Source organism: Pleurodeles waltl, chromosome 6 (assembly GCF_031143425.1).
Source record: "Pleurodeles waltl isolate 20211129_DDA chromosome 6, aPleWal1.hap1.20221129, whole genome shotgun sequence".
In the NCBI taxonomy this organism is placed as follows: domain Eukaryota; kingdom Metazoa; phylum Chordata; class Amphibia; order Caudata; family Salamandridae; genus Pleurodeles; species Pleurodeles waltl.
This window is the reverse complement of record NC_090445.1, coordinates 871,756,289-871,781,634: the sequence shown is the minus strand read 5'-3', so window position 1 is coordinate 871,781,634 and position 25,346 is coordinate 871,756,289. Positions and strand designations below refer to the sequence as shown.

General features: G+C 42.3%; 1 protein-coding gene across 2 annotated transcripts in view; it reads left to right on the top strand.

The window, feature by feature from the left end:
• Window positions 1-25,346, top strand: part of CRTAC1 (cartilage acidic protein 1) — a 1,353,390-nt gene that overhangs the window by 1,157,344 nt on the left and 170,700 nt on the right. For both annotated transcript variants that reach the window (XM_069239641.1, XM_069239640.1), the window contains exon 8: window positions 11,029-11,165. In XM_069239641.1, the coding sequence (XP_069095742.1) occupies window positions 11,029-11,165 (137 nt within the window). The remainder of the gene's footprint in view (window positions 1-11,028; window positions 11,166-25,346) is intronic.

The following is a 25,346-nucleotide window of genomic DNA, read 5'->3' as shown; positions in this document are numbered from 1 at the left end:
GGCCAGAAAATTTGAACCACCCTTTCTGTGGTCTTCCTGCCCTAACTTTCATCCAGTCTCCGATTCTCTTAGCACCATTATTCTTCTTGGCAACATCCAACATCTCATGCATTTTATCACCCTTCACCAACCACTCCTTCAACTATGATAGAACCAGTTTAGTACCTGGAACACTCCCTCTCATCACTTCAAAAGAAGACTTCTGGATAGTGCCCTGCACAGTGGTATGATATGCCCACAACATGTCATTCACCAATTTTCAACATTTTGAGCTCCAGCAAAGGCCACGTGAATAACCGCCTTCACCAAATGGTTTACTCTTATCCCAATACCATTAGTTTGTGGCTTTTACAATGTAGTGTGAAGGCATGCAATTCTCCAAGAAGACATAGCTGCACATTTCCCAAGAAGTAAGCTGAACGCCATGGTCAGTAATCAAAACAGAGGGAACTTCTTCTTCCATGAATAAATGTTTTAAGTTCACAATAGTACTACTTGTAGTAATTTCTTTCTAAAATTTGACCCTAATCAATTTAGAAAACAAATTAACCACAACTAATGCAAATCTATTCTCATTCTGGAGTTCACCCATCAGACCAATGAAATCCAACCACACACTGTGCCATGGTTTGTCAGGATTTCCAATATGACCTACACCTACCTTAAGCCTTTTTTCACCTTCCTTACACATCAGATTTTTCAATCCAAGCATTCACCTGCTTATCGAAAACCTGGTCACACAAACTGAATTTAGGTCTCTTTTGTGTTAAATTGTGCACCAAATGACTTTTATACGCCAATGAAACCAGTTTATTTCTCAACTCATTCAGACCGTTGAAAAATGGTTTTACATAGTCAGGCACACAACTCTCTCTTTTACTCCCATTGACTACCAAAAGTACCACCACCTTTAATGTGACATTGTTACTCATCTTACTAATTAAAACTTCAACCACTAACATACCACCCCCACCTTCCACAGCAACCTGAATGGAGGCAACAGCCCTGTCACTTTCTCTGGCTAACACAGCCGGTCCATCTGTCTCACGCCATCCACCAAAAACCCTGACAAACAATCCACCTCAATGTTTCTCCACTCCTGAATGTGCTCCATTACATATTGATATATCTGCAATCTAGCAGCAAGTCTTGCCAACCTGACTGATCCTTTGCCAGCTGCAGAATTGGTAACAGTATGAGAAGCAAATGCCACTGTTTTCTTCAACCTCTAATGACACTTTGAGAAAACATCCCCAATAACTTTTGAACTGGCATCAACTGTAAGTATGAATTTCAACTTAGTATCATATGATACCAGTACCCCAGCATCTCAATTTTCTTTTTTAATATAATCAAAATTATTTTGCTGAAAACTTCCCCACACAAACCTCCGCTCTTTCCTCAAAAAGGTTTGTAGATTCTCTTTTGTCTGCAAAGTTTCCCGAAAATTTTAAATAATAAGCAATCCTATAAGGGACGAGAGGAAGCTTATTTGATAGCCCTCACCAGATCCATATTCAGTTTGATTCCATCTCCTGCGATGGTACAACCCAAATATTCTAATTGTGCTTCCAAAAATCTACATTTGCATTTCCTTAACATAGGACACACATATCTGCTATCCTCTGTAAGCCTTCTCTAAGAACAATTGTGTTGCTCAACGTTCTCCCCAAAAATCAAGATACCATTGTGAAAGTAAGCAATATTATTCAGTCACCTCACTCATCATTCACTAGAGCACACTCTCCACTGAAGATAAGATAAACCAAACAGCATGCAGGTACATTGAAATGCACACTTCATGGTAATGAAGGCCGTCGGAGACTTGGAATAATTATGAAGTTTGATCTGATAAGCTCTTTTAAGTCCACTTCAAAAAGTACTTTCCACTCTTGAGTAATAACACTAACTCGTTAATGTTTGTCACCAGAAAGGCATGCACCACAATATTTTGATTCAGAGGCTAGTGATCAATGCAAAATCTCAATCGTCCATCCATTTTCTCTGTGATTACCACAGGGGATATCCAACTGGATGCTTCCACAGGTTCAATAATACCCTTCGCAAGCATTTCCTCCAACATTCTTTACCTCACCACGAAATAATACTGCCACTCTCCTCACTTTGTGCTGGCCAGGCAGAGCATCAGGCTTGAGTTCAACTTTGTGCATGTAACCCCTCAAATTACCAAATACCTCCAAAATGTCCTCCAAAGAAACCTGTTCCACCACCATTATTTAATTTGGAGGCTGTGGGTTGATGACAATATGTAAGTCATATTGATGCACCCATCCAAGTATTGAAGGCCCATGCTTTGCTACATATACCTTCCCCACAATCCATTGTTTATCAAGCAAAATCTGGGCATGCATGTATTACTCCTAGATATCTGCCTGGACATATATTCTGGGGTTCAAGAAGTACATCTGGCCTTTCCCTTACAAATAGTTCCTTAGGTATGATGGTATACATAAAAATGAAATCCACTATAAGCTGGACTTCATGATTGTAAATAAGAAACATCACTATAGGCCTGTTCTTCCTCCTCTCACCACCATTGTTGTCCTCTATACCTCCAACACTTAGAACTCTTTAATTATTGTCCTCAACAAGTGTGGGAGTTTGAGTCCTCTCTTACCGCAACCATTTTACTCTTGGCTCCACTTTTGCCCACCCTTGCAAAATGGTCTAGTCAACTTAATTTTGCACATTTGTGTTTTAATGGAAACAAGAGTTTGAGTCTGGTCCATGACAAGCACTCCCATACCTTATACAGGTCCCATTAGGTTGTTTAGCTGACCCACTCTTCCTAAAAGGCCTATTAGTTGATGTGATCACTGTCCCTATTGCTGCACCCATGCTAGTGACATTTCAGCCCTCAGAAACATCATTAGAATGTTTGTCCTTCTTCCCCATTTCCTTCATACACAAATCAGGTTGCTCTACCACCTTGGCTATTTCAATGGCACCCCTAAGTGAAGGATTTTCTGTAGCCCACAACCTTTCTTCTATTTTGTTCACTCCTGCACTGCATAATAAGTTGCTCATGGGTCAAGTCCTCCATGATGGCCCCAAATTGGCATTTCATAGATAATTCTTTCAGGTGTGTCACAAATTCATTTCCATACTATGTGGTTCAGTATAAAATGTATATGTTAGCATTTTACTTCTTCTACAAATCTAATCTCTAATCTTTGCCTAGCTTCTCTGAATTCATCTTGAATAAGTTGGCCGTCTAATTCCACCGCTGCCGTTAAGTACTTGAAAACACATTGTCCCTCCTTGCCGGAGGCACTCAATAATATAGTTTCCTGGAGGATCAAAAGTCATGGCAGTCTAAAGCTATCACAGAGTTGGCAAATATTGCCACCCAGTCCTCCCACTGAAAAGGTGGCAAGCTAGCCTACGAAAGGAAACAGGGTGGAGCAATAATAGATAAATGTAGAAATTACATTTGTCCTGTGCATAATGAAACACAACTAAAGAAACAATTCAGTCAATTTATCTCACTAATCTAAAGAGAATACAGTAGTATAAACCAGTAAGGATTGTTAATGGTGTGCGCATCACCGTGCATTATGAAGGAGTTAAACTGACTTCATACATGAGGCTTGTCATGGATTGTTACTTGATGCTCTCATGAGTTTGAAATATTGCTTTTTAAATATCCGTGGCAATTGTGGTTTTATCCTTCTGTACTTTGTGGATGAAATCAGCATACAGTATAAAACTACTAACATATTGGACAATGTTGTTCCGCAGTGTACGGATGGATAGTTTTCATTTTGGCAATTGTTTATATGAACAATAAACTGGTCTGAGATGCATCAGTGAGCCCACGCTGTCTAAACAGATGGGGCGCAGGGCCCTGCTTGAGATTAATTTGAACATGTGCCAAACAGGTGTGGGTTACTGGAGTTTATGGAATGTCAGAAGTGACATAGAAGGATGTCAGCCATACAGCCTGAGGACGGGGACTATTGTGACGGATTGTATACCTTATTTAATTAAGACTGTATTGATCAAATTGACAGGCTGTCTTTTCCCAGGAACGAAGACATTCATGATTGTTTATAGTCTATAAATATTTGTGGTTTATTTGGATAAAATCCTTCACTGTATGTTCTAGCTCATCACTGCCTGTAGGTGTTTATGAATTAAGTCCCATGGACTATGATTTCATCAGACGTTAAACTAGGAGTGGCTCAGAAATTGTCTGACAAAGTCCCATGGGTTTGTCAATAAGTAATGTACTGAGGAATAGTGAAGCTAGAATACTTGATTTCTGTTATGTTCTGTGGTGTCCCAGGGCCAGGACCAGGAAGACTGTAATAAGACAAATTTGTCGACGGCTCAGTTGCGTCAGCAACAACCCTTGTCTACTGAATTTAGAGAAACAGAAATTGTCCCTCCAAATTAATTCAATCATGGTAATATTCTGCAAAAGTTCTAGTTAGACTAGAAGGGGGTGTGCCCACCTGTGTCCCTTGCAGTGATGCCTTTTGAAGTGTATCGTTTTATGCTACTGATATGGTAACATACTGCCTCAGCACTGTTGACGTGATGCAGTTGTGCGTTTTGGCACCTCAAACATTGGCGTTTTTTCCAGCACCTTGGAATAAGGAGTAGTACACTTTTATTACGGTTACAACCTAGGACAATTAACAAGCGCCATAGTTTTCTGGCAGATGTGTTGTATATTTAAGGAACATCTTGACATACAGAGCTAAATTGATATTATTTGGACACCCAAATATGTATTGTCTGCATTGTAGTATAGGATGAAATTAGCACCCTGGTATTAGCTGCCAATAATTCTAGTGTCATTTTATTTTCCAGCCCATAGATTTTGAATGACTATTCACTAAAACAGTACTGCTTGAATGCCTTCCTCAAAGCCAAAGTATTTTTTTATGCCGTACTTGATATATGGTGCCTTTTTTCACACAGTGACAGATTGTGCCATGAAGATATGATATTTCTGTGGTGCTAGCATTCTACTGCTTTGCATCTTGTATTTCTACACGAAACATGGGCCCAGATTTACTAAACTGCCACAAGGTAGCATAACAACCAAAGTTGCTGCGTGAAAGGGAGAGAGGAGAAAAGCGCCATATCTACAGAGATATGGCTGTATCCTGCTCTCGCCATAACGTTGCTGCACAATCATGCTGCCTAGTGCCACCCAAACATCATTGTACCTTAGTGTTAAAACATCTGCGTGAGTCTAGCATAGGTTTTGCACTGTAACGCTACCCTTCTAGTAAACAGCACTATACGTAGACTAACTTTAAAACTTTTCCCACTTAGGATGCGTGCCGTACAGTGCAGCACACTTGAAAAGTAGGAAAAGTAAGAAGAAATAAAAGCATTTCTCCTTTTTAATGCCTACTTCAAAGTGGCATTAATGTTTAGTGCAAAACTTTGTCTACTATTGTTAGTAGACCTGGTTTTGCCCAAAACCATCAATTGTTGCATTTGATTGCCCATGTACCACACATAGAATGCCCCCCTGATGCAGAGTACCACAAAAAACAGTGTTTTGCACTGCTTTGCATTACTTTCAGGCAGCATTCCAGTTCCACTGGAAAGTAAATCCAACCAAAACAGTTTGTGCAACAAACCCATCTCAAAACGTTTGTAAAGCTGGTCCATGTTTTGTTGATGGCAGACAAGTAAATGTACTTGAAATAAATTCTGCTTTAAGATTCTGTGGCAGCTATTAAGATTGCTGGATTAATTTGTGTGTTCATTTTCTGAAGCATTGATAATGGAATGCCAAAACACCATGATATGTTGTGAGTTTAAGTGACTTAAGGGGACTTCAACTTTTACGATTACTCGATATCTGTAAGTAAATTGAAATTACCTACTGAACAAATGGGGCCCTTTTTTGTGCCATCCTACCAACGGTTTCTGAAAGTCCTTCACTTTATTTAGTCATTCACAACCTTGTTTACAAAACATTTGTTATGTATGGCTCTGCTACCGAGCAGCTAATGATTATTTCTGTTTTTAAATCTGATAACTCATTGCTATGATGTAGCTGAAGTTGATAAGAAAACACTTTACCCACTGTTGCTATATCAAAAAGACCTTCCAGGCCAGGCTGACAGGTTTCTTTGCGAGTCTGTCAGCGTAGCTCTGCTATCTGTTTTCAGTAAAAGCAGAGAGCACTGCTGCAGGAGGGGGAAGGAAGGCAGGGAAAGTGGTGGGGGTTGGTCAAGGATGGCAGACAAGTTTTTATTTATTTTTCCTTTGCGACAGGGACACATAAGAGACCATGTTATGTATAGCTTCCTCATTTCCTCTTTGCCACTGCGTAGCAGTAGGAATCCGCGGCAGATGATTTTGGGGGGCAATACATGGCATAAAATTATAGTTGGTTAAAAAATGAATTACGGGATGTTTTTCACCTCGGGTTTCTGAGTTACATCACTCTTGCTCTTGTTGTCTTTTTGATGTCACTCAGAACCCCTTTGTGAAAAACATCCCCATAATTAACTTTTATTGTTCCTATAATTCTATATGTTTTGCATGGCTTTCTTAGAGAACCTCTATAGTTTTTTAGGTTCTAGAACACTTGATAAAAAAACTCATTACTAACTGTTGCTATGTCATAATGGCCTGCACAGCCTGTCTGTCAGAGCTCTCAGAGAGATTGTCAGCACAGTTCTGCATGCAGGTTAGGACTGGGACAAAAAAATTGACCCTGGCACCAAAATGAAATTGGCCCCTATTAGTGAAGCATATAGCTAAAAAGGCACTATATCAGCGAAATCAAGAGCAACAAATACCTCCTTTGGCCATAAAACTGGTTCACAACTCTAAAAAAAAAAAAAAAAAAAAAAAAAAAAAAAACAAACCTGCCCATCCAGGGATCTGTCAGACCATTCCATCTGACACTGCTTCATTGCTCTCAGGTCAGTCTGCCCCTGTCTGCATGACTGCTTTGAATAATAGCAGAAAGCACAGCTGCTGGACGGGGAAGGAAGGCAGGGAAGGTGCTGGGGTTAGTCAAAGGAAGGCTTTTTTTTTTTTTTTTTTTTTTTTTTACTTTTGCGACAGGAATACGTAATATAGTGGCCATCTTATTTATGGCTCTCCCATGTCTCCTCTGCCACTGCGTAGCACTTAAAATCAAGGGCAAACGACATTGATGGCCCACACATAACATAAAATTATAGAGGGGTAAAATATGAATTACAGGGATGGTTTTAACCTCTGGGTCCTGAGTGATATTGTAGACCACTCGAGTGTCACTCTTGTTTTCTATATAATGTCACTCAGAACCCTTGGGTGAACAACATCCCCATAATTCATTGTTACCCATCTATAATTGTATATATACATGATGTCATACCTTAGTGTATATGTATATGTACAATATTCAGCTGTTCATACATTCACACACTTACTAGCAGATTCATTTGAATTCATGTGCACATTATGCATAGCTTCACGGTGTTCACAGATGTAAGCAATTTTTGAATGTTCTCAAAGCAATAGGGCCTTGATTACTAGGTAGGCATCATTTTCTGCAGAGATTCCCAGCAGCTTGTATCATTCCTGGTTGGTATCTCCACATGAAATTCCACCTATCAGGAAGTAGACCCTTTGGAATGGGAAATAACTGTGGACATGGAGTCACCATGCAAATTCCCGACTTCTATTTACTACCTGCATTGTACATATGGTAAATGGGAGCACTGGCATCCCTGTGGGACATGGGTGGAGTGAGAGGGGCTGGAGGGTAGGGGAAGGAAATACAGAATTGTTTTACTGGGGGGTTGGAGGGGCCAAAGCTCCCCTTTACAAAGCAACTGTCCCTTGCTTGGGGACAAGGCTTGGCTGCTATTGTTAGCAAAGCCTCATGTGATTTTTGTGCATCGGAATTACTGGGTGTGGGAACATTGGTCTAGGCAGAGCAGAAATCCATACAGTAATTCCACCACATCAGACTTGTAATCGGGGTGGAAAGTGTGCATATTTCTAGATTTAAGAACATAATCCATTACTCATTTATTAACGTTTCATTTCCTTAAAATAAGTGTTATTCTGGTTCATGGCACCCCTTCCTAAACAAGTCCTGTGAAAATCAAGATATTGGCACCACTTTGTGCACTAGCTTCACCACCTGCAACTCATCCCAGTTTGGGTGTACTTAAGTGCACCACTATGATAAATCCTTTTCCAATATCATATGAATGCCTTGAAAGTTAGTGGGTATTATTTATCTTTCATTGAGTGTCCCTGGTGCAAATCCAGATGGAGTTTAAAATGCACAATGTATGCATACTTTGCATGCATTGTGAACACATCAAGAACAACGCCAAATGTGTAATGGAGATCTGCCCATTGCAAGAACTTTAGGAATGCTTAACTCACAATTTCTTAGTGGCGTGAGTCACGTTTACACTTGGAAAAAAGTTTGTGAATTTGACCTAATGTATGTTTAATGTGTATGCTCAGTTATATATGGCTAGCAGCACATATCAGCTTTATCATGCCAATGTAACTCTCTCTAAACTATATTGTATGTGTGTGCCCAAGCTGATGAATCTTCACAAAACTTTCCAAACAAATATGATCCTCCTCTGCTCCTTCCTGGAAAGTATTGAGGTGATTCATCAAGCAGGGGCTGAGAAAAAGGGTGGGGGTCCCAAAACGTAAAATCTCCACGCATTTTTCATAGACTTCTTTAGGCAGGGCTACAGCAAGAACTGCTGAGCAGTACTACACCACATTTGGCAGGAGGCTAGATCTTGGTCTGCAGATTGTGCTTTTTGTGATTCGGTTTAAATCCATTCAGTTTTTGAGAAATTAGGGGTCAAACATAATTGCCAAAATATACAGTTATGCTTGCAAGGATCTAAGACTTTTGCTGGACCGCCAATATTTTTTTTTTTTTTTTTTAAAGTGTTCCGATTGGTCCAGGGAGCTTTATTTCCCTTGGGACATCTTGCCCCTGTGGAAGTGAGACTCCTGCGAGAGTGAGCTCTCTGATTGGCTGTCAGCAACATGAGAACATTTCTGATTGCAGTCATTACGGGACTCAGGGACTTAGTCCCATTAGTACCCCTGTGTGAGGAAAAAATATATATGGGGGCATGGTAGGGATACACTGGCCTCCTCATCCCCATTGAGGGGAAGCCAGAGGGAGCCTGATGGGCTAAAAAGGAAAAAAATGCTACGATCCTGTGAGAGTCTAAAAAAAACAAAAAAGGAAAAATGGTGGCTGGGCTTCATTTTTTTAAGATAAGTCCTGGGAGGCCTACTTCTGGGGACAAAAACAATTTTTATTGGTGGGGCAGGAGCACGGCCCACCCCGTCACTGAGCCTGAAATGGCCCCATGGAGCCCGGCCCCTGGGCCACAAATGCAGCAAATGGTGCGGGGGCCACACAGCCTCTCTTCCCTGAGCCACAAATGGCCCAGTCGCTCCCCCCAAGGACTGTCCCAGCAACTATGTCCCAGGGTCCCACCCCCAAGACATAGTTTTCGTGCCTGCTACGGTGTGGGCTGGCAAACCAGTATTTGCTCTCGCTTTGTGTGAGCAAACACCAAGTACCCTCCCAGCAGGTGGGAGCTTTAAAATGATCCTACCCGGAGGGAGCAGACTTTCAATTTGTTTCCATGCCCGCAGTGAAGTGGGCAGGAAAACATACCTAAATATTGCTCCTGCACAGATGGAGCAGCATTATTAGCTGCTCGCTCTGGGTGGGTGGAATGGCAGCTACCACTCGATGTGGAAAGCTGGCTTGGGACGCAAGGGCATTGCGGCTCCCCTCACGGACTCCAATGCTGCTGTGCTAGGCTCCAGGGGATGGGGCCCAGGATGAAATCAGCGAGGGGAAGGGAGCTGCTTGCCCCCCACCCCTAATTTCAGCATGGGCCCAGGGAATGAAATGAAATTTTGGTCCAGGGAGATGGGGGCTGTATGCTCCCCCTACTATTGCCAGGTCTCAGGGTTTGGGGTCTTGGGGGCCAAAATTAGCCTGGGGAGGGGCCACATTCCTCCCTCCCCTTAATTATGACACTGGAGGGTGAGGTCCCCAGGGCTGAAATGGGTGTGGGGGGGGCACGTTCCCCCTCCCTCTGAAAAGTTTGCAAGGACCCATGGGGTGAGATACCTGTTGCTGAAAGCAGTCTGTGGAGGGGTGCTCTTGCCCTACCCCTTGAATACAGTGCTGGGCCCCAAGGAATATGGTCCCCAGGGCCAAAAGAATCTTAGGAAGAGGGTGTCATGTGCCCCCGCCCCCTAGGATACAGTGCTGGGTGTTTGTGTATGTGTATATATATATTTTTATATATATATATATATATACACACACTCCACAATGGTGAGAAACCACTCACCAAATGACTGCACAATACCAATCACTGATCAGAATTGAGGAGAGGACGATGTCTCTTCCATAAATATTCATCTGCCTTATTACAAATTCGTTGTGAATTCAACGCTGTCTCCAAACAAAAATGTCTACGCGTTTTGGCTGATGCCTTCTACTGGGCAACTTGAATACAGTGCTTCTTAGGGAGAGGGTGCCACGTGCCCCCGCCCTAGGATACAATACCGTGAGTGTGTGTGTGTGTGTATGTATGTATATATATATATATATATATATATATGTGTGTGTGTGTCTGTGTGTAATATTTATTTATATATATATATAATCTACGAGAAAGGATCATTTTCCATGACAAGGCTCCTTTTGTAGGGGAACTGGGAAAGGATATGTCACTACATTATTTTGTTTCGTATTTAACGCTTGAGAAGAATGCAAATGAGCGCTGCTGGGAGCACGTGGTTTCTCAAATAAGTGTACTGCATACGAAATGTTAGGGAAAATGAACTGGGCAGAGCAGGCTTATCACAGAAACATAGTACAGTGTAAGTAAACCACCGAAAGCCATGCCTTTAAAGTGACTATTTTCAACAGGTACTAGCTGATATATTGGGGCTTGTTTACTTCTTTCGCTGACTCTTGGTGGTTGTAACCAGGCGTGTGATTTCCCTCTTCCGCAGGACATCGCCACTCAGAAGTTCTCCATGCCCTCACCAGTGCGCACAGTGATTGCGGCCGACTTCGACAATGACCAAGAACTTGAGGTCTTTTTCAATAACATCGCCTACAGGGGATCCTCGGCCAACCGTATGTTCCGGTAAGATATTTCAAGGGGAAGGTTTAAAACGGAAGAAATCTATGAAATCAATTTTAATGCGGTGACTGACAAAGTGCTTCTCTGCCTATGGGAGGTGCCTTGACTGACTTCCTGTAGTCCCCTGTGAGCGGTTGAGAAGAGCGTTTTTCCACTTAGCGTGCAATAAAAATTGCATACAGCAAACAATGTTAATATCGATGCAAATAATAACATGTGAGAAAAAAATATCATCTCTAACACTAAAAAAACTTTTCCGGATAATCTCTCAAACCACACTGACGCTACTGGCTGGGGGCGGCGGGTTGACCCTAGAATGAACCTTAAGATACTCACAGCGGAATATACAGTTTTCAATGTTCGGTCTGTGTGACGCAGTTGACTTCCTTGTAAAAAATGTTTGAAGGCATGCAAGTGTTCGAAACAGGTGCACGCAGTAGTTGTAAAAAACATCCTTGTTTTCCATAGCCCACACACAGCACAGCCGCTCAAATGGTGCAAAAGCAGGAACCTGAATATAAAAAATGATCAAATACAAAATGGGTATTTGATACACCTCCGGTTCCAGTCGGACTTCGGGATACAGCACTTTCAATTATAAAAAATAAAAAAAAAAACGGAAAACAAACTGTACTCGAACCACGGGGACTATATAAACATGTAGTAAATATTTACGAACGTGTTAAAATTTACAATCGACACAAAAAATACTGTTCATTTTCTCACTTTCAGATTAATGACCAGCCTCCTTTCTCTGCACTCTTTGCGTTTACCATTTTCAACAATACCACTGGATTTAAACACCACCTGTACAGTATTAGCCCGTTTTCTTGGCTACCAAGGTCGGCTTCAAAAACGGTTACAAATTTCAACCAGACGTTCCACAAGGTTGGCGTTAAGTTTAAATTGATTGTCGCATCGCTGCCTGGAACCCTCACATAATAACATTCTCTATTCATTATTATGGTATTTCTAATTTTATGACTTAATCCCTATTATGATAGATAATCTCCCACGAAAGATTACCCCGCGGGGAAGCGCGTTGCAGCCGGGGACACTTGTTTGAAGGGCAGGAGTCCTTTAAATCCTTTTCGCGCTCCCGCCGTCGCGGGAAGCGCGTTGCAGCCGGGGACACTTGTTTGAAGGGCAGGAGCCCTTTAAATCCTTTTCGCGCTCCCGCCGTCGCGGGAAGCGCGCCGCAGCCGGGGACACTTGTTTGAAGGGCAGGAGCCCTTTAAATCCTTTTCGCGCTCCCGCCGTCGCGGGAAGCGCGCCGCAGCCGGGGACACTTGTTTGAAGGGCAGGAGCCCTTTAAATCCTTTTCGCGCTCCCGCCGTCGCGGGAAGCGAGCCGCAACCGGGGACACTTGTTTGAAGGGCAGGAGCCCTTTAGATCCTTTTCGCGCTCCCGCCACGCGGGACGCGCGCGGGCGGCGCCCGGTCCAAGGGCGGGCCCGTCCTTGCCCGTCGTTGCCAGGAAGAGGCTGGGCTGGGCCCCCCCTCTTTCAACTGCTTTCTGAGGGCCCCTGGTTATAAAGGAAAGAGAAATACTAATCGGAATCGAGAAGACAAAGGAACTATTGTCCATCCTGCCCCGGACAGTGGCTTTTTTTGGGAAACCTTGGGATTCGCCTTCAGCCTCTGGTGGGACACCAAGTGCAGGAACATCCTAGGAGCTACCATACGCGGGACAAACAACTGACAATTTATCCTTTTTATCTTTTCCTTCTTTTATTTTCTTTTTTAAATTCGAATTTTATATTCCAACAGATTGCTACCTGTCGGCAAAGTGTTTTTCTTGTATTTTACTTTCTGCCAATTCGTTTAATTATCTTAGTTGGGGTGGTGCTATTTTGGTGCACACAATTAACTAAGCGTACCTTACCTTATATATAAATATCCCAATTTTCTCACACCGGATTTAGAGTGACATCACATAAAATATGGGGAAAAGGAAGCACTCAACATTGAGTCACCCCCCAAGCTTAAAAGATAGTACTTCCATATTGAAATACATCTCAGGGGCTATGGGTATGATAGATAAACAAATTGCCAACGTAGAGGGGAAAATCCTGACAACCAAAGAACACAACACCCAATCTCCAACGGACGTGGTGATAACTGATGATTCTACACGGTGTAATAATGAAGCACTGAACAGAGATGCAACAGATAAAAATGGATGCATTCAAAATATCTCAGATTCAATTCTCTCATTAGATGACCTTTCACCTGTAGCTAAACGCCAAAGGAAGCCGGCGCCAGAGAAGGCAGACAACACCCCTAAAAAATTTCTTAAGAATGATTCGGTACCCACACTCGATAGAAAGCCCTTAAAGAAGTCATCTCGGAAGAAACTTCCAATTAAACCAGTAGATACGACTCGATCTCTCCTAGCCAACCTCTGTGACCTAATAAATAGCATGAAATCATCATTCGGGGCCAAACTGGATTCCCTGTTGGAACGCTTAAAAGTGGTGGAGTGCAAGGTCGAGGCAGGCATAGGATTTATAAAGTCTTCACACCCAGAGGCCTCACACGACCTAAAACAAAACCCAAGCTAATATTGCCAAATTCGAATTTCGAGCGAAATTTCCAATCCATACCTCCAGATAAGGTTAATGACCCACACTCGTTCCCAAAGCTCTTGATTAAACCACAGGTACCATTCATATCAGCAAGTACTAGCCATATACACTCTATTCACAAGCCTCTAACCAGTACACAATCATTTCCACTAGTACCAACTACTAATCATAAACAAGTTACCACATTGCCCAACACTCCCTCACTAATTAGGACAAATATTCCACGAACAGACAAAGGAAGGTCTCAATATATTGAAACAAGACCCCCGAAGTCTACATACATGCCAAGTGACCTTTTACATCTTCCTCCGGAGGCAACCCCATACGTTGTGGTCCTGACAAATGTTCCCCCTATAGGTGATCAACACCAGTAAACGTGGCCGGCATTGAGGAATAAGGCCCTGAATTGGATAGGAACACGTTTGGGTCCTGGGGGGGTGGGGGTCCTCTTCAATGATATAAAAATGGCAAGAAGAGTCAAGTGGATAGGAAACAGGGAAAAAGTAGTGTAAGGAGACTGTGTGGTTCTTTCATTCAAGACCCCAGATTTGGTGCATAGTATCATCCACAAATTAGGTGCTAGACAAGCCACTTGTCAAGGAATTTCACTGCTACCCTTGGGTTTCTTCTATCCAAGATCCTCGGGGCGTAACGTTAGGAATCTACAATCCGTAAATGAACAAGGTCTAAATACCCCGGACTCCAATCCTCTTAGTAATAGATTTCAACCTCTTACAACGCTAGAAGATTTGGATTGACTAACCAGGAACAAGATAGATTTTCCATATGAATTTGCCCTGGATGTAAATAAAGAAAGGCCTAACGAGAACAGGGGAGATGTATTCCGCGAGATGGTACCTGATAGGAACATCATAGACATCCATTTGAATCAGGGAAACCAACTCCCTCCAATAATTTATACTCAAGATGATGTACCACTCTTACCATCTATAGAGGAGGCGCACCCCCAACCCTATCAATATATGGAAACAACCATACTTTACTGGAATGTGGCAGGCCTAACTAATAAGATCAATAACAAGCTTTGGGTGAATTTCATTGGGGATTTTCCTTGTATCTGTCTTCAGGAGACTTGGACATTAAATCCAGTCCACATAAATGGGTACAAGACATTTCATACACCAGCTGTACAGGCTAATCACGGCAGGCCAAAGGGAGGCCTATGCACATATATCTCAAACAAGGCATGGCTACACAACCCAAAAATGCAAATCACAAAAACCTATTATCAAATGATTGAGTGCAATTTGGATCAGAACACGCACCTAGTACTCATCAACTTCTATAATAATGCAACGCATAGAGAAGTCCCCAAAATTTTAACAGAGATGGGTGAGGAGCTAGAGGAAATATGTGCGAGCAATAGACGCGAGACTTTTATTATATGGGGGGGCGACTTTAATGTACATCTTTGCAAGGAACCCACAGGAAAGGTGTGTGGTTGGGATACCGAAGACATCGGCATAGGACCGCATTTTTCACATACCATTCAAGGAGAGGCAATGAATTCAGTGGCCCAAAAACATAATCTGTCTCTTGTAAATGAATTATCTTCCAAAGAACTACAGTTTAAACCAACCTTTAATGGAAGGGGTGCAAATACAGTTATCGATGATATTTTAATGTCAACACATTTTGTACACTATTTTACCAATTACATAATCCACGACATCGCAATAAGCGACCATATCCCTCAAAGCCTGGAACATTCACTAACTCCTGCCACACAGGCTAAAGCCGGAGAGGTAATGATGGCAAACGATATTGTACTAGCCCCGGGTAATGGTTATATACTGAGATGGACTCAGACCGACCCACAGGTATTATTAAAAGATATATTACGTGAACATACCCAAGTGGTCCTTGATTGCCTTAGTGATGATACGGCCCCAGGAGAATGTCTAAGTGCTTTCCAACAGATAACCTATGCCGTAAAAGAAGCCCTCACGACTAGGACAGGAGGGGCAGGGGGTAAGAAAAGGGAAACCGGCTGGTTTGACCACGATTGTACGAAAGCGCACACAAGATTAAAAAAAGCCCTAAGTGCCCCCATAAGATGTCAGACTGAAATACGTATCTGTAGACTGGCATACAAGATAGCCATAAAAAAGAGGAAACTCGCTTTGAGAGGGAAGTCATGGGACAACTTACACAGAGCCAGTCTGATGAAAGACAATGCCCTCTTCTGGAAAATACTCCCGTTCTAGGCGACAATAATACCCCTAGATTGGAAATTGCAATTTCGGAAGAGGACTGGATCATGTACTTTTCTAAGATATACTGTCAACCTAATGACAGAGTTCCTCTGGACCTTTTAAAAGTCCCAGACCTTGAGGAAGATCGACACCTAGCAGTATCACCTCAGTTTACCTTAGAGGAGGTAGTAGAAGCTATAAACACAAGCAAAGCCGGGAAAGCGCCAGGGCCCGATGGTGTTCCAATCGACCTATATAAAGCTAACACCGACTTATGGGGCCCTTTATTCATGCAGGTACTGAGGGCCATTTGCACACAAGGCCCACCATCAACATGGCGTCATTCTATCATTATACCCATATACAAAAAGGGGGATCGCCTTAACCCAGCCTGTTATAGGCCAATTTCTCTCCTCGATACATCAGCCAAATTAGCGGGGAGAATAATTCTAAATAGACTCCAAATATGGGCGGAAGAAAATAACATCCTATCCCCAGTGCAGTATGGCTTCCGCACAGGACTAGGTACAGTGGAACAGGCTCTGAATTTAACTATCCTAGTGGGGAAGTATACGAAGACCAGAGAGGGTAATTTGCACCTGGCCTTTATAGATTTATCCTCAGCATTTGACTGTGTTTTGCATGAAAAGTTATGGGATATTCTAATAAGTATGGGGGTCGAACCAACAATAGTCCATTTTATAAGGGATTTGTATACTGGGTGCAGAGCAAGAGTAAGGTACGGGATGAGAGGGGAATGCACTAAGTCTTTTGGCCTATACAGAGGGGTATGTCAAGGCTGCGTTCTCGCACCACTTCTATTTTCATTATACATAAACAACTTAGAAAGTGAATTGATAAGCAAATGTAAAGACTTTCCACAAATAGGCAATCGCCCCGTTCCTGCACTCCTTTACGCAGACGATGCAGTACTCATGGCCAGGACACCGCTAGCCCTCCAGAAACTCCTAACCACTTGTATAAATTACATGACAGCACTGGGCCTCACAGTCAATCGCTCGAAAACGTTCATAATGAACTGTGGCAGGAAGCTGAGCAAGTCCTATAAAATCACTATTCACGAGGACAAGGTGAAGATAGCTCCCACCTTCTCATATTTGGGCATAATGTTCGATAAACAGGCCACTTGGGCACACTGCATGAAAACAAAAAAAGATCAGATCATTAAAACAACGGCGGCCTTGAAGATCTTTTCCAAAAAACTAGGGGGGATCTCCCCGTCAAACATGGTAAAAATCTACAAAGCCAAATGCATCCCGGCGGCCACTTATGGAGCATGTATCTGGGGGTATACCAACTGCCATGCGATTCAGTTGGTGGAAAATGACTTCCTCAGATACCTGCTAATGGCACCAAATAGCACGTCATCATATATTAGCCATTCGGAACTAGGGGTCCACTTTGTAATTGATTTAATTAAGATACAGCCTCTATTATTATGGCATAAAGTGTGGACCTCTGAGCATACCGGATTAAACAAGGCCATACTATCCGACTGCATGAACCTAACACACTCGTTTAGAGTTCCCTGGCTGAGATATATTATGACCTTTTTTTAAAATATGGGCTGCGAAGCCTATTACCAAAATCCACAATCACTGGAAAAAATAACCAGGAGAGAATTGAGGGCTCTGACATTGAAGCACTTGGATGAACAGAGATGGGAAGTGGAATCTACAGTAATGTCTAACCAACTAATTCTGTCGACGGATGCAGCCCAGCCTTACCTAGTAAGCGTGGTAAATCCCCGACATCGATTTGTTCTTACAAGATTCCGCTTAAATATCTTCCATCGGCTAGTAACCTTTCCGATTATGAGTGACTGGAGTACAGTTTTAAGAGCATGTCCATGTGATGCGAAAGCTCCCCAATCTACAATGCATGTGGTCCTCTTTTGTAAATTTTATGATATACCAAGAAAACGTTTCTTATTGCCTTTTTTAAGATCGACTAATTTGCGTCAGTGCCGTGACGCGTATTTCAGCTTACAGATTTTATCCTCTATTGAAATGTGTGGAATTTTAGCAAACTTTTTATGTACAGTACTCTGTAAGGAAGTCTATGGGTGTACTGAACTAATTTTACTTGAATACCTGGAATCTCCGGTAAACTCCTCACTCTCTAGAAAATACTGTAATGGAACTCGATTTTGCACTGATGTAAATTTACCAAGTTTTATATACCTGTCCTTGAATGAATTAAGGATGTGTTTTATTACCTTCCCTATTTATCTATAATTTTTCCTATACATATTTATTACTAAATGTGCTATTATTTGATACTTTTATGGCTTGTTGAAAGTCGAATAAAGTCTGTTTGATGATGATGATTACCCTTATTTTTTGACATAGCAAAAGGCTGTCAGTCATCGCTCACCAATTTTTTAAGCAACTAATTGCAGTGTTTTCAAGTTGGGGGCAAACATTGTACCTGTCTTTTACGTCGACCCTAAAGATAGAGCAGATGCTCCAGGTGGACACGTGTAGACAGATTTGTACGTTTCAGCAGGATAATATCCATCTTTAGAAGGGCAAGATAATGTACTGATTAAGTCAATTTAATACATTGGTGTTGATGTTTCCATGTGACACAAATGCACGCGCACCGACTAGAATTTATTTGAAAATACAGGAACTGTTAAATGGCTGTGTCTGTGAATGGTGTTTGCTGTTCTTGTGAGACTCGAGCAGGTCCTTAAGGAAATTTGGACTGATTTTACCAAATATTTAAGTGTACTAGTTGATCGTCCACCTGTATGTTAGAAGGGTTGATAAGAACACAGAGATAGACCCTTTAGTATCAGCCCTTCTTTTACCACTTGGTGTGTAGGAAATTGGGTTACTGGTTGGGCGGGGCTTGGGGGGCATACTCCAGCAGCAACCATAATTCAGGGTGTCAGGGTGAAACGCAAGCAAACCCCAAATTAACCTGTGCTCAAACCTCTGGTAGCTTAACACAAAAGCAGTCAGACTTAACTTAGAGGCCATGTGTAAAGTGTTCATGAAGCACTGAAACAGTAATAAAGTGGAAGCACAACACAAGAAAAATCCCTTACCCATTTAGAAAAAATAGAGTAAAATGTAATGAATTATTTGAGACCAAGGAATGATAAATGCAATTTTTAAAGATTTCAGGTAAGCAAAGTGCCAAAAAACACAAAGCAGCACTCATGGTTATCTGGTCGTGCGAGACCAGGTGAAAGCAACAAGTTCAGACTGACCGCGGGCCTGATACAGAGACCAGGTTACACCCTCTGAAAGACTTACCTTCACAATTTCAGCACAGAGAGTTCCCCTTGTGAGTGTTACAGATGTTCATTGCTGTAGCAGGAAGATCCTGTTGGTGGCACAGACTGTCTGTGCTGGAGATTCATGTTGGCAGTCACCAAGGACTGGCGATGCTGTAGTGCAAAATGCAGATCTCACCTTGCCAGTGGTCACTGCGGAACGAAGAATCAGGTTCATCAGAGCTTTTCAATGGTGGGTGGTGTGGGCAGTAAGATATTGGTGCCTACAGGCCAACTCACGTCACAATTATCCCAAAACATGAGGATTTCTCCTTTTCTTTGAGACGGAGCTCGACGGATGCCACACCAAGGGTCCAGGACCTTAGGGGCACCTTTTGGGATGAGGAACTCACTCCATCAGAAGCTATCAGAGCTCATGCATGTCCAGTTGTATGTCCTGTGTAAGTCTCTGCAGCAGGTCAGCTGTAAAGATGCAGGGAGACCTCTGGAGTTTATGTCCCTGTAGCTCAGAATAGGAGGTCAGTCAGCTGACTCTTAAAGTCACTTGAGCCTGTATGAAGGGTGCAGGTCTTGTAGTCCTTACTGCAGTAGAACAACATACTTCTACTGTAGTATCCACAGGTCTAGAGGTGTATTGAAGAGTTAGATCTGACGGTCTACTATTTATTCTTGGTGCTAGCTTTGAAGTAGAAGATTCTACAGGTTTCCACCTTCCACCTTCCCTGCCCTGGCCCCAGCTTGTCTGGGGCACATAAGGCTAGTGTCAAAACATTTGTGACTGTGCTGATGCTGAGTCTTTGTGATGGGCAAGTGTGGTAGGTGGCAGCTGTGCCCTCCTAATCAATTCAAAGTTGTCCCATCCTGCCAACATCCACTCCCCCTTTGCCTCTTACCTGGGAGTATAACACAGATACCAACTGCCAGCTACGCCTCGTTATGTGACCCAAAATACAAGCTGCAGGCACCAAATAGTTGGGTCAAGAAAATGCCAACTTTGTCAAAGTGGTATTTTCAGAATTGTGACTTAAAAACAACTTTCCCATTAAAGAAGGCTATAAATTACCATATCCTAATTGAAAGTTATCACGTATTAAATGTATTAGGGTAACCCTATGGTATTCAATGGGAGTGATAGGAACTGCAGTAGTGAAAAAACTAATCTGAGAGCTTTTCACCACAAGGACATGTAAAACTTAAAAGTGCATGTCCAACGTTTTCAATACACTGCACCCTGCCCTATGGTCTGTTTGAGGCCTACCCCAGAGGTAACCTAAACAAATTGCCTGGCAAACGGTTTATTCTGCCAGATCAGAAAAGCAGTTTGAAACTGCCCACACAGGCTGCAATGGCAGGCCTGAGGCACATTTAAAAAGGCTTCTTCAGTGGGTGGCACAGTAATACAAATTAAACCCAGGGCACAAAAAAAGTCTGTGTTGTAACCTTTGTGACTGATAAGATAGTGATATCTTCATAGGTAAAGAACAGTTAGTTGAGTATGTCATTCAGGTCTTCGAGGGGAAAGTGCTGAAAAAAGTCCACTCAAGTGCCTACTGCACTGTGGGTTGAGGTGTGTATGTCAGATTGAGTGGGTAACAATGCTACTTAGCTGGATTTTTTCTACTTTGTCTTTAGATAAATTGTTGCTGTTGAAACAGTTCCCCTTTGAGTGATCGATTGGCTTTCCTGTTGAGGGGTTTAGGCAATGTTTGGTAGATTCAAAGAGTTCCCTGCTTTTGTTAGAGGCCTCACTGGTGGTATTTATTTAGTTTATGCCTTTGACTTGGGTAAAGTTTTTCACGGTAGGAAGGTCTTCTGACTGTGGTGTGCATGTCCTATTGTTTTCCCGTCATTTGATGTCCTTTTTGCTGTCAAGATTTGGGTTGACTAGGAAGCAGGCAGTTCTGATTTCAAGAATTTTGCTGATGTTGAGTAAAATGAAGTCAACATCCATGCTGGGTTCCAAGAAGCTCAAAGGGCTACCAGGTTCTTGTACCGTGCATGTGTCTGAAGAATTTGTTTATGATCTTCATTATATTTTGGAGTTCTCTATGGGAGGGTACAGTATAATATAGGTAGGTGTTGACGGTACCATTCTTGGTCCATTTGTTCTTGTAGATGGTGACAGGTAGCATTGGCCTTCTAGGTGCAGACAAAGTCCAGGGAATAACCTTTGTTATGAGTCCGCTGCAAGATGTGTTGCATGAGAGCAGTGGATTCCAAAAGCTCGAGCAGGGTTACTTTCATCTTTTTTTAAATTTCTTTTATAGTGCCTGTTATTATAGATAAAGATGTCAGATATTTATGGTGCATGAGTGACTGTTTAATGTACGTTGATGAGTTTGACATATCAGATGAGTTATATGTGTTGGTAGGTGGATATACGTGGGATGCTGTTGAGGTTGTAAGGTTTATGATGTTCTGGCGCAAGGTTTGTGGTGTGCACTTGTAAAAGTGAGGTAGTGATATGAAAGTATTTTGTCCTCTCGACCTTACGGGGTGCTAATGGATCTAAAAATGGTTGTTCTTGTCAGCACTCAGCTTAGGGAGCCCAGGAAAGAAATTCCTGGAAGGGAAAGAAGGAAGGTAAGGTCACATGGCAAACAGAACAGTATTATTTAAATGACTATAGCTGTGAATTGTCACCAGTAGTGTTGGCCTCATTTGCTGGTGTTCTGTGTACTAAGCATTAAGAAATGGCTTTCAGCATGAGTGGTTCTTTATCTGAGAGGAAGATCGTATTAATCGTGCAGAGGAGGGGTGAAGCAGAAGTGCTGAAAAAATAAGGAGCCCGAAAGTTGTCTGGGGTCATGCCATTATCTAGTTAGTGTGAGTGATGAGAACACAGCTACTGGGTCTGCACTGGTAAAGAAGAGATCTTATGGTGGTCCTCTTTGGGGCAGGTATCATTGAGTGATTGCAGAAAGATGCTTCAGGAGGCAATTGTAGTAGATGGACGCTGCATCATCACTTCAGAGTGCTTTGTGTTGTTACTATGGTAGGAGATAGGAAGACTGGAGTATAGGAGGAAATAGGCCCCGGAGAGCAGGAAAGTACAGGAGAGTAGAAGGTGAATTAGAGGATTGCCAATGGGCCAGCAGAGGGGTCATTTGACCACAGTTCCTGGACTATCAACAGGGGAGCCGAGTTCTTGTGGGAGGGTTCCCCATTTGTCAGGCATCAAGGAGCATCTAGGATGCTAATTTGAGCAAGCCCAGACCTCTTTCCACCACAGATAGTCATTAATTGACTTTAGAGATGTAAGGGTTATGAACAAGGCTTCAAATGTACATATATTTAAGAGCGATCATGTCTTTTGTCTCCTGCTAGTCTATTAAGTCATAGATTACCCATAAAACCATGACTAGAACACACTTTCTAATTCAGCAGCCATTATAATGTTTGCTCCCTAAGTTCTCTTATTTGTTATTTATTTGTTTTCAATTATGTATTGTTATATTGTGCACCTCCACGTATTTGACTACTGTACAGTGATATGTAAAGGGATGTATAGTAGAAAAGTATTTAACTCTCTTGTTGCGCGTTTACATCTTTACTTTAAGCCATAACACTTTATTACATTTTCCGTGACCCAAGCTAAAACATTTTCTAAGGGCTGTCAAAAGTCTCAACATTTTCCCCATTATGGACTTGTTCTTGGTAAGCAACAATCATGCTTTCCAGATAATGAATCAGGGACAATAAAAGCTAACCATTTTAATGAATTAGCCCCTCCTTCTGTGTACTATACCAAAGATGTATAGAAATTCTGTATCATGCCACAAAGCTGCATAAAACGCGCTTGAGGAAAATTGGATTTCATACTATTGGTATTTTCACATGGGTTACTTTCATGCAGTTTTGCCACATGTAATATTAGGGCATGTGCTAACAGCACTAGCAGTGTTAGCGTACGCGTTACAGCCAACTGTTATTTTACTCCAAGAGCAGTTACTGAACGTGCATATATCTTGTGTTTCAGAAACTGCAACATTTGAGGAAGTACACTCCACACTCATTGTGCCCCAAAAACATTTACAGAAAAGGAGGTTGCCATTTGGAGTAGCTAGCACTGTCCAAAACAGAACTCAGACTCCAGCACCATTCTTGGCAACCAGATTTCCAGAGAGTGTGTTGGAATGTTGGATATCGGAACTACTAGACGACCTAAAGTGGCCCTCCAACCTCCATTTAGCAGATCTAGTGCTGACGTTGTGGCAGATGAGGAAGTAAAGTAGAAGGCAGCCATTTTTGTCTACCTAGTGTCCAATACCTTTCCCAAAATGTGTTTCAGGATGTGCTATGAGTGCAATGACTTATAAAATTAATACTTTATCCACCTACTCCAGGGATGTATCAGCATTAAAAAAAAATGTCGACACTGCCCACTCACATAAGGGAGATTGACGGCATTCAAAAATATTCAGTAACAAATGGCTCCATGACCTATTGACCAAACTATGCTATAAAATATTGGACACTGATGACGTTATCCCACTCCAATTAACATTTTATCAATGGAAAAAGAGGGCCATGCTGATCCAGACCCTCTTGGATGTTGAAAGGGAGTCAGGTAGGTGTATATTCTATTTGCAAGATAGTGTAGCTATGGCATTAGAATGTGTTCATTTTGCATGAGACACTAAAGAACAGACTTTGCGCATTTTTCCACATACAAAGTCTTAGACAATTGTGCTTGTCCAATGATTTGTTCTCCAAACACATATCTGTAGGTATTACCTATGTATAAACATTCATTGTGAAACATTGTCGAAAGTGGGATACCATGTTGCTTTATCTGCCTGAAAGACTAAATCATAGGCTTCCCACATTCTGATGGCCCACTATGGCAATTGCTTGGGGAAACCACTCTGATTAAGACCCTGAATTAGACAACAATGATAATAGGAGTCAGCAAAACGGGCATGCACCGCATTTTAATCACCACATCCCTTTGCCTCCCAAAATGAGGACAGAGAGGTGGATGAGAGACTCCACCCAGCAGCCACTTGCAGCCTGTGTAAGTGCAGAAAGTGGCTCTTACACAACTTCCACTAACACAGCTACTGCGCCTTTGGCCATTAACACTGTTACCATCTCTTCTGCTGTCACCACCACAGCAGAAACCACCATACCTGCCATTACTGCAGCATCTTCCGCCTCACATTTATCCCAGGTTTCCCCACCAATGCCGCAGAGGCAATCACCCTTGCTTTGCAACTTGTCAGAATACTAGGGAAAACACAGGCAAAGAAATAAGAGTTGTGTGATGTGAAGGGCTCTAAATGTTCTGGGAGTGTTTGGCTTAGGGTTGAGATAGGATTGTATGGCGGGATAGGCTGTTTTGGTTACAGTGGGAGTAGACTGGAGTGTCTTGGATATGTATGTGTTGTTGGTAGGGTAGTGTAAGATTGTGCAGCCAGAGGATGAATCATTTGGGTTTAGGTTGGTGTTCCCAGAGCAGGGATTTTTGGGAGGTTATTATGTGGGCAGGATTGTGCATCCTGGAAATGGAACAAGTTGCTTTAGGGTGTAGCTTTCAGGGAGGTGGAGGGAGGCCAATTCCATTGTTATGGCTAAATAGTTGAGACTACACTACTTGTGTTTTATTTATGAATAACAGTGGTATCAGTGTCATGCTGATGTGCACCCTGCCCAACTTTACTTCATCATCATTGTCACTTGTACTGTCCTAGTGAATATTGGCATGTTGCATAACTGCAATGTGGGGCAACATGCAACACACAAGTACTGTGCAGCACGCTTTATCTTGCTTTGCGTCTAGGCTCAACCAGTATGATAACATGCGAATCAACCCATCAGTCGTCCAAACATGAGCTCTCTTGTAATGCGTCACGAGGACCACAGTTTTGTGTGACTGATCCTTGGCAGTCGCTGATTCTCACAGCAGGGTTGTGAGGCATGGCGTCAGGGGATATTCAGAGTGATCTACATAGGTACATGTAAGCAGCAGTGCTGACCAAGATGACGTGCTCAAGTACTCTCGATTGCACATGTGAGGTTATTTCTCAGTTCATTATAAAGTACTCACTGGGCTTAAAATAACCACTTGTTTTGTGTGTGCAATCTATTGTCCGGTGGGAAAACACACAGTG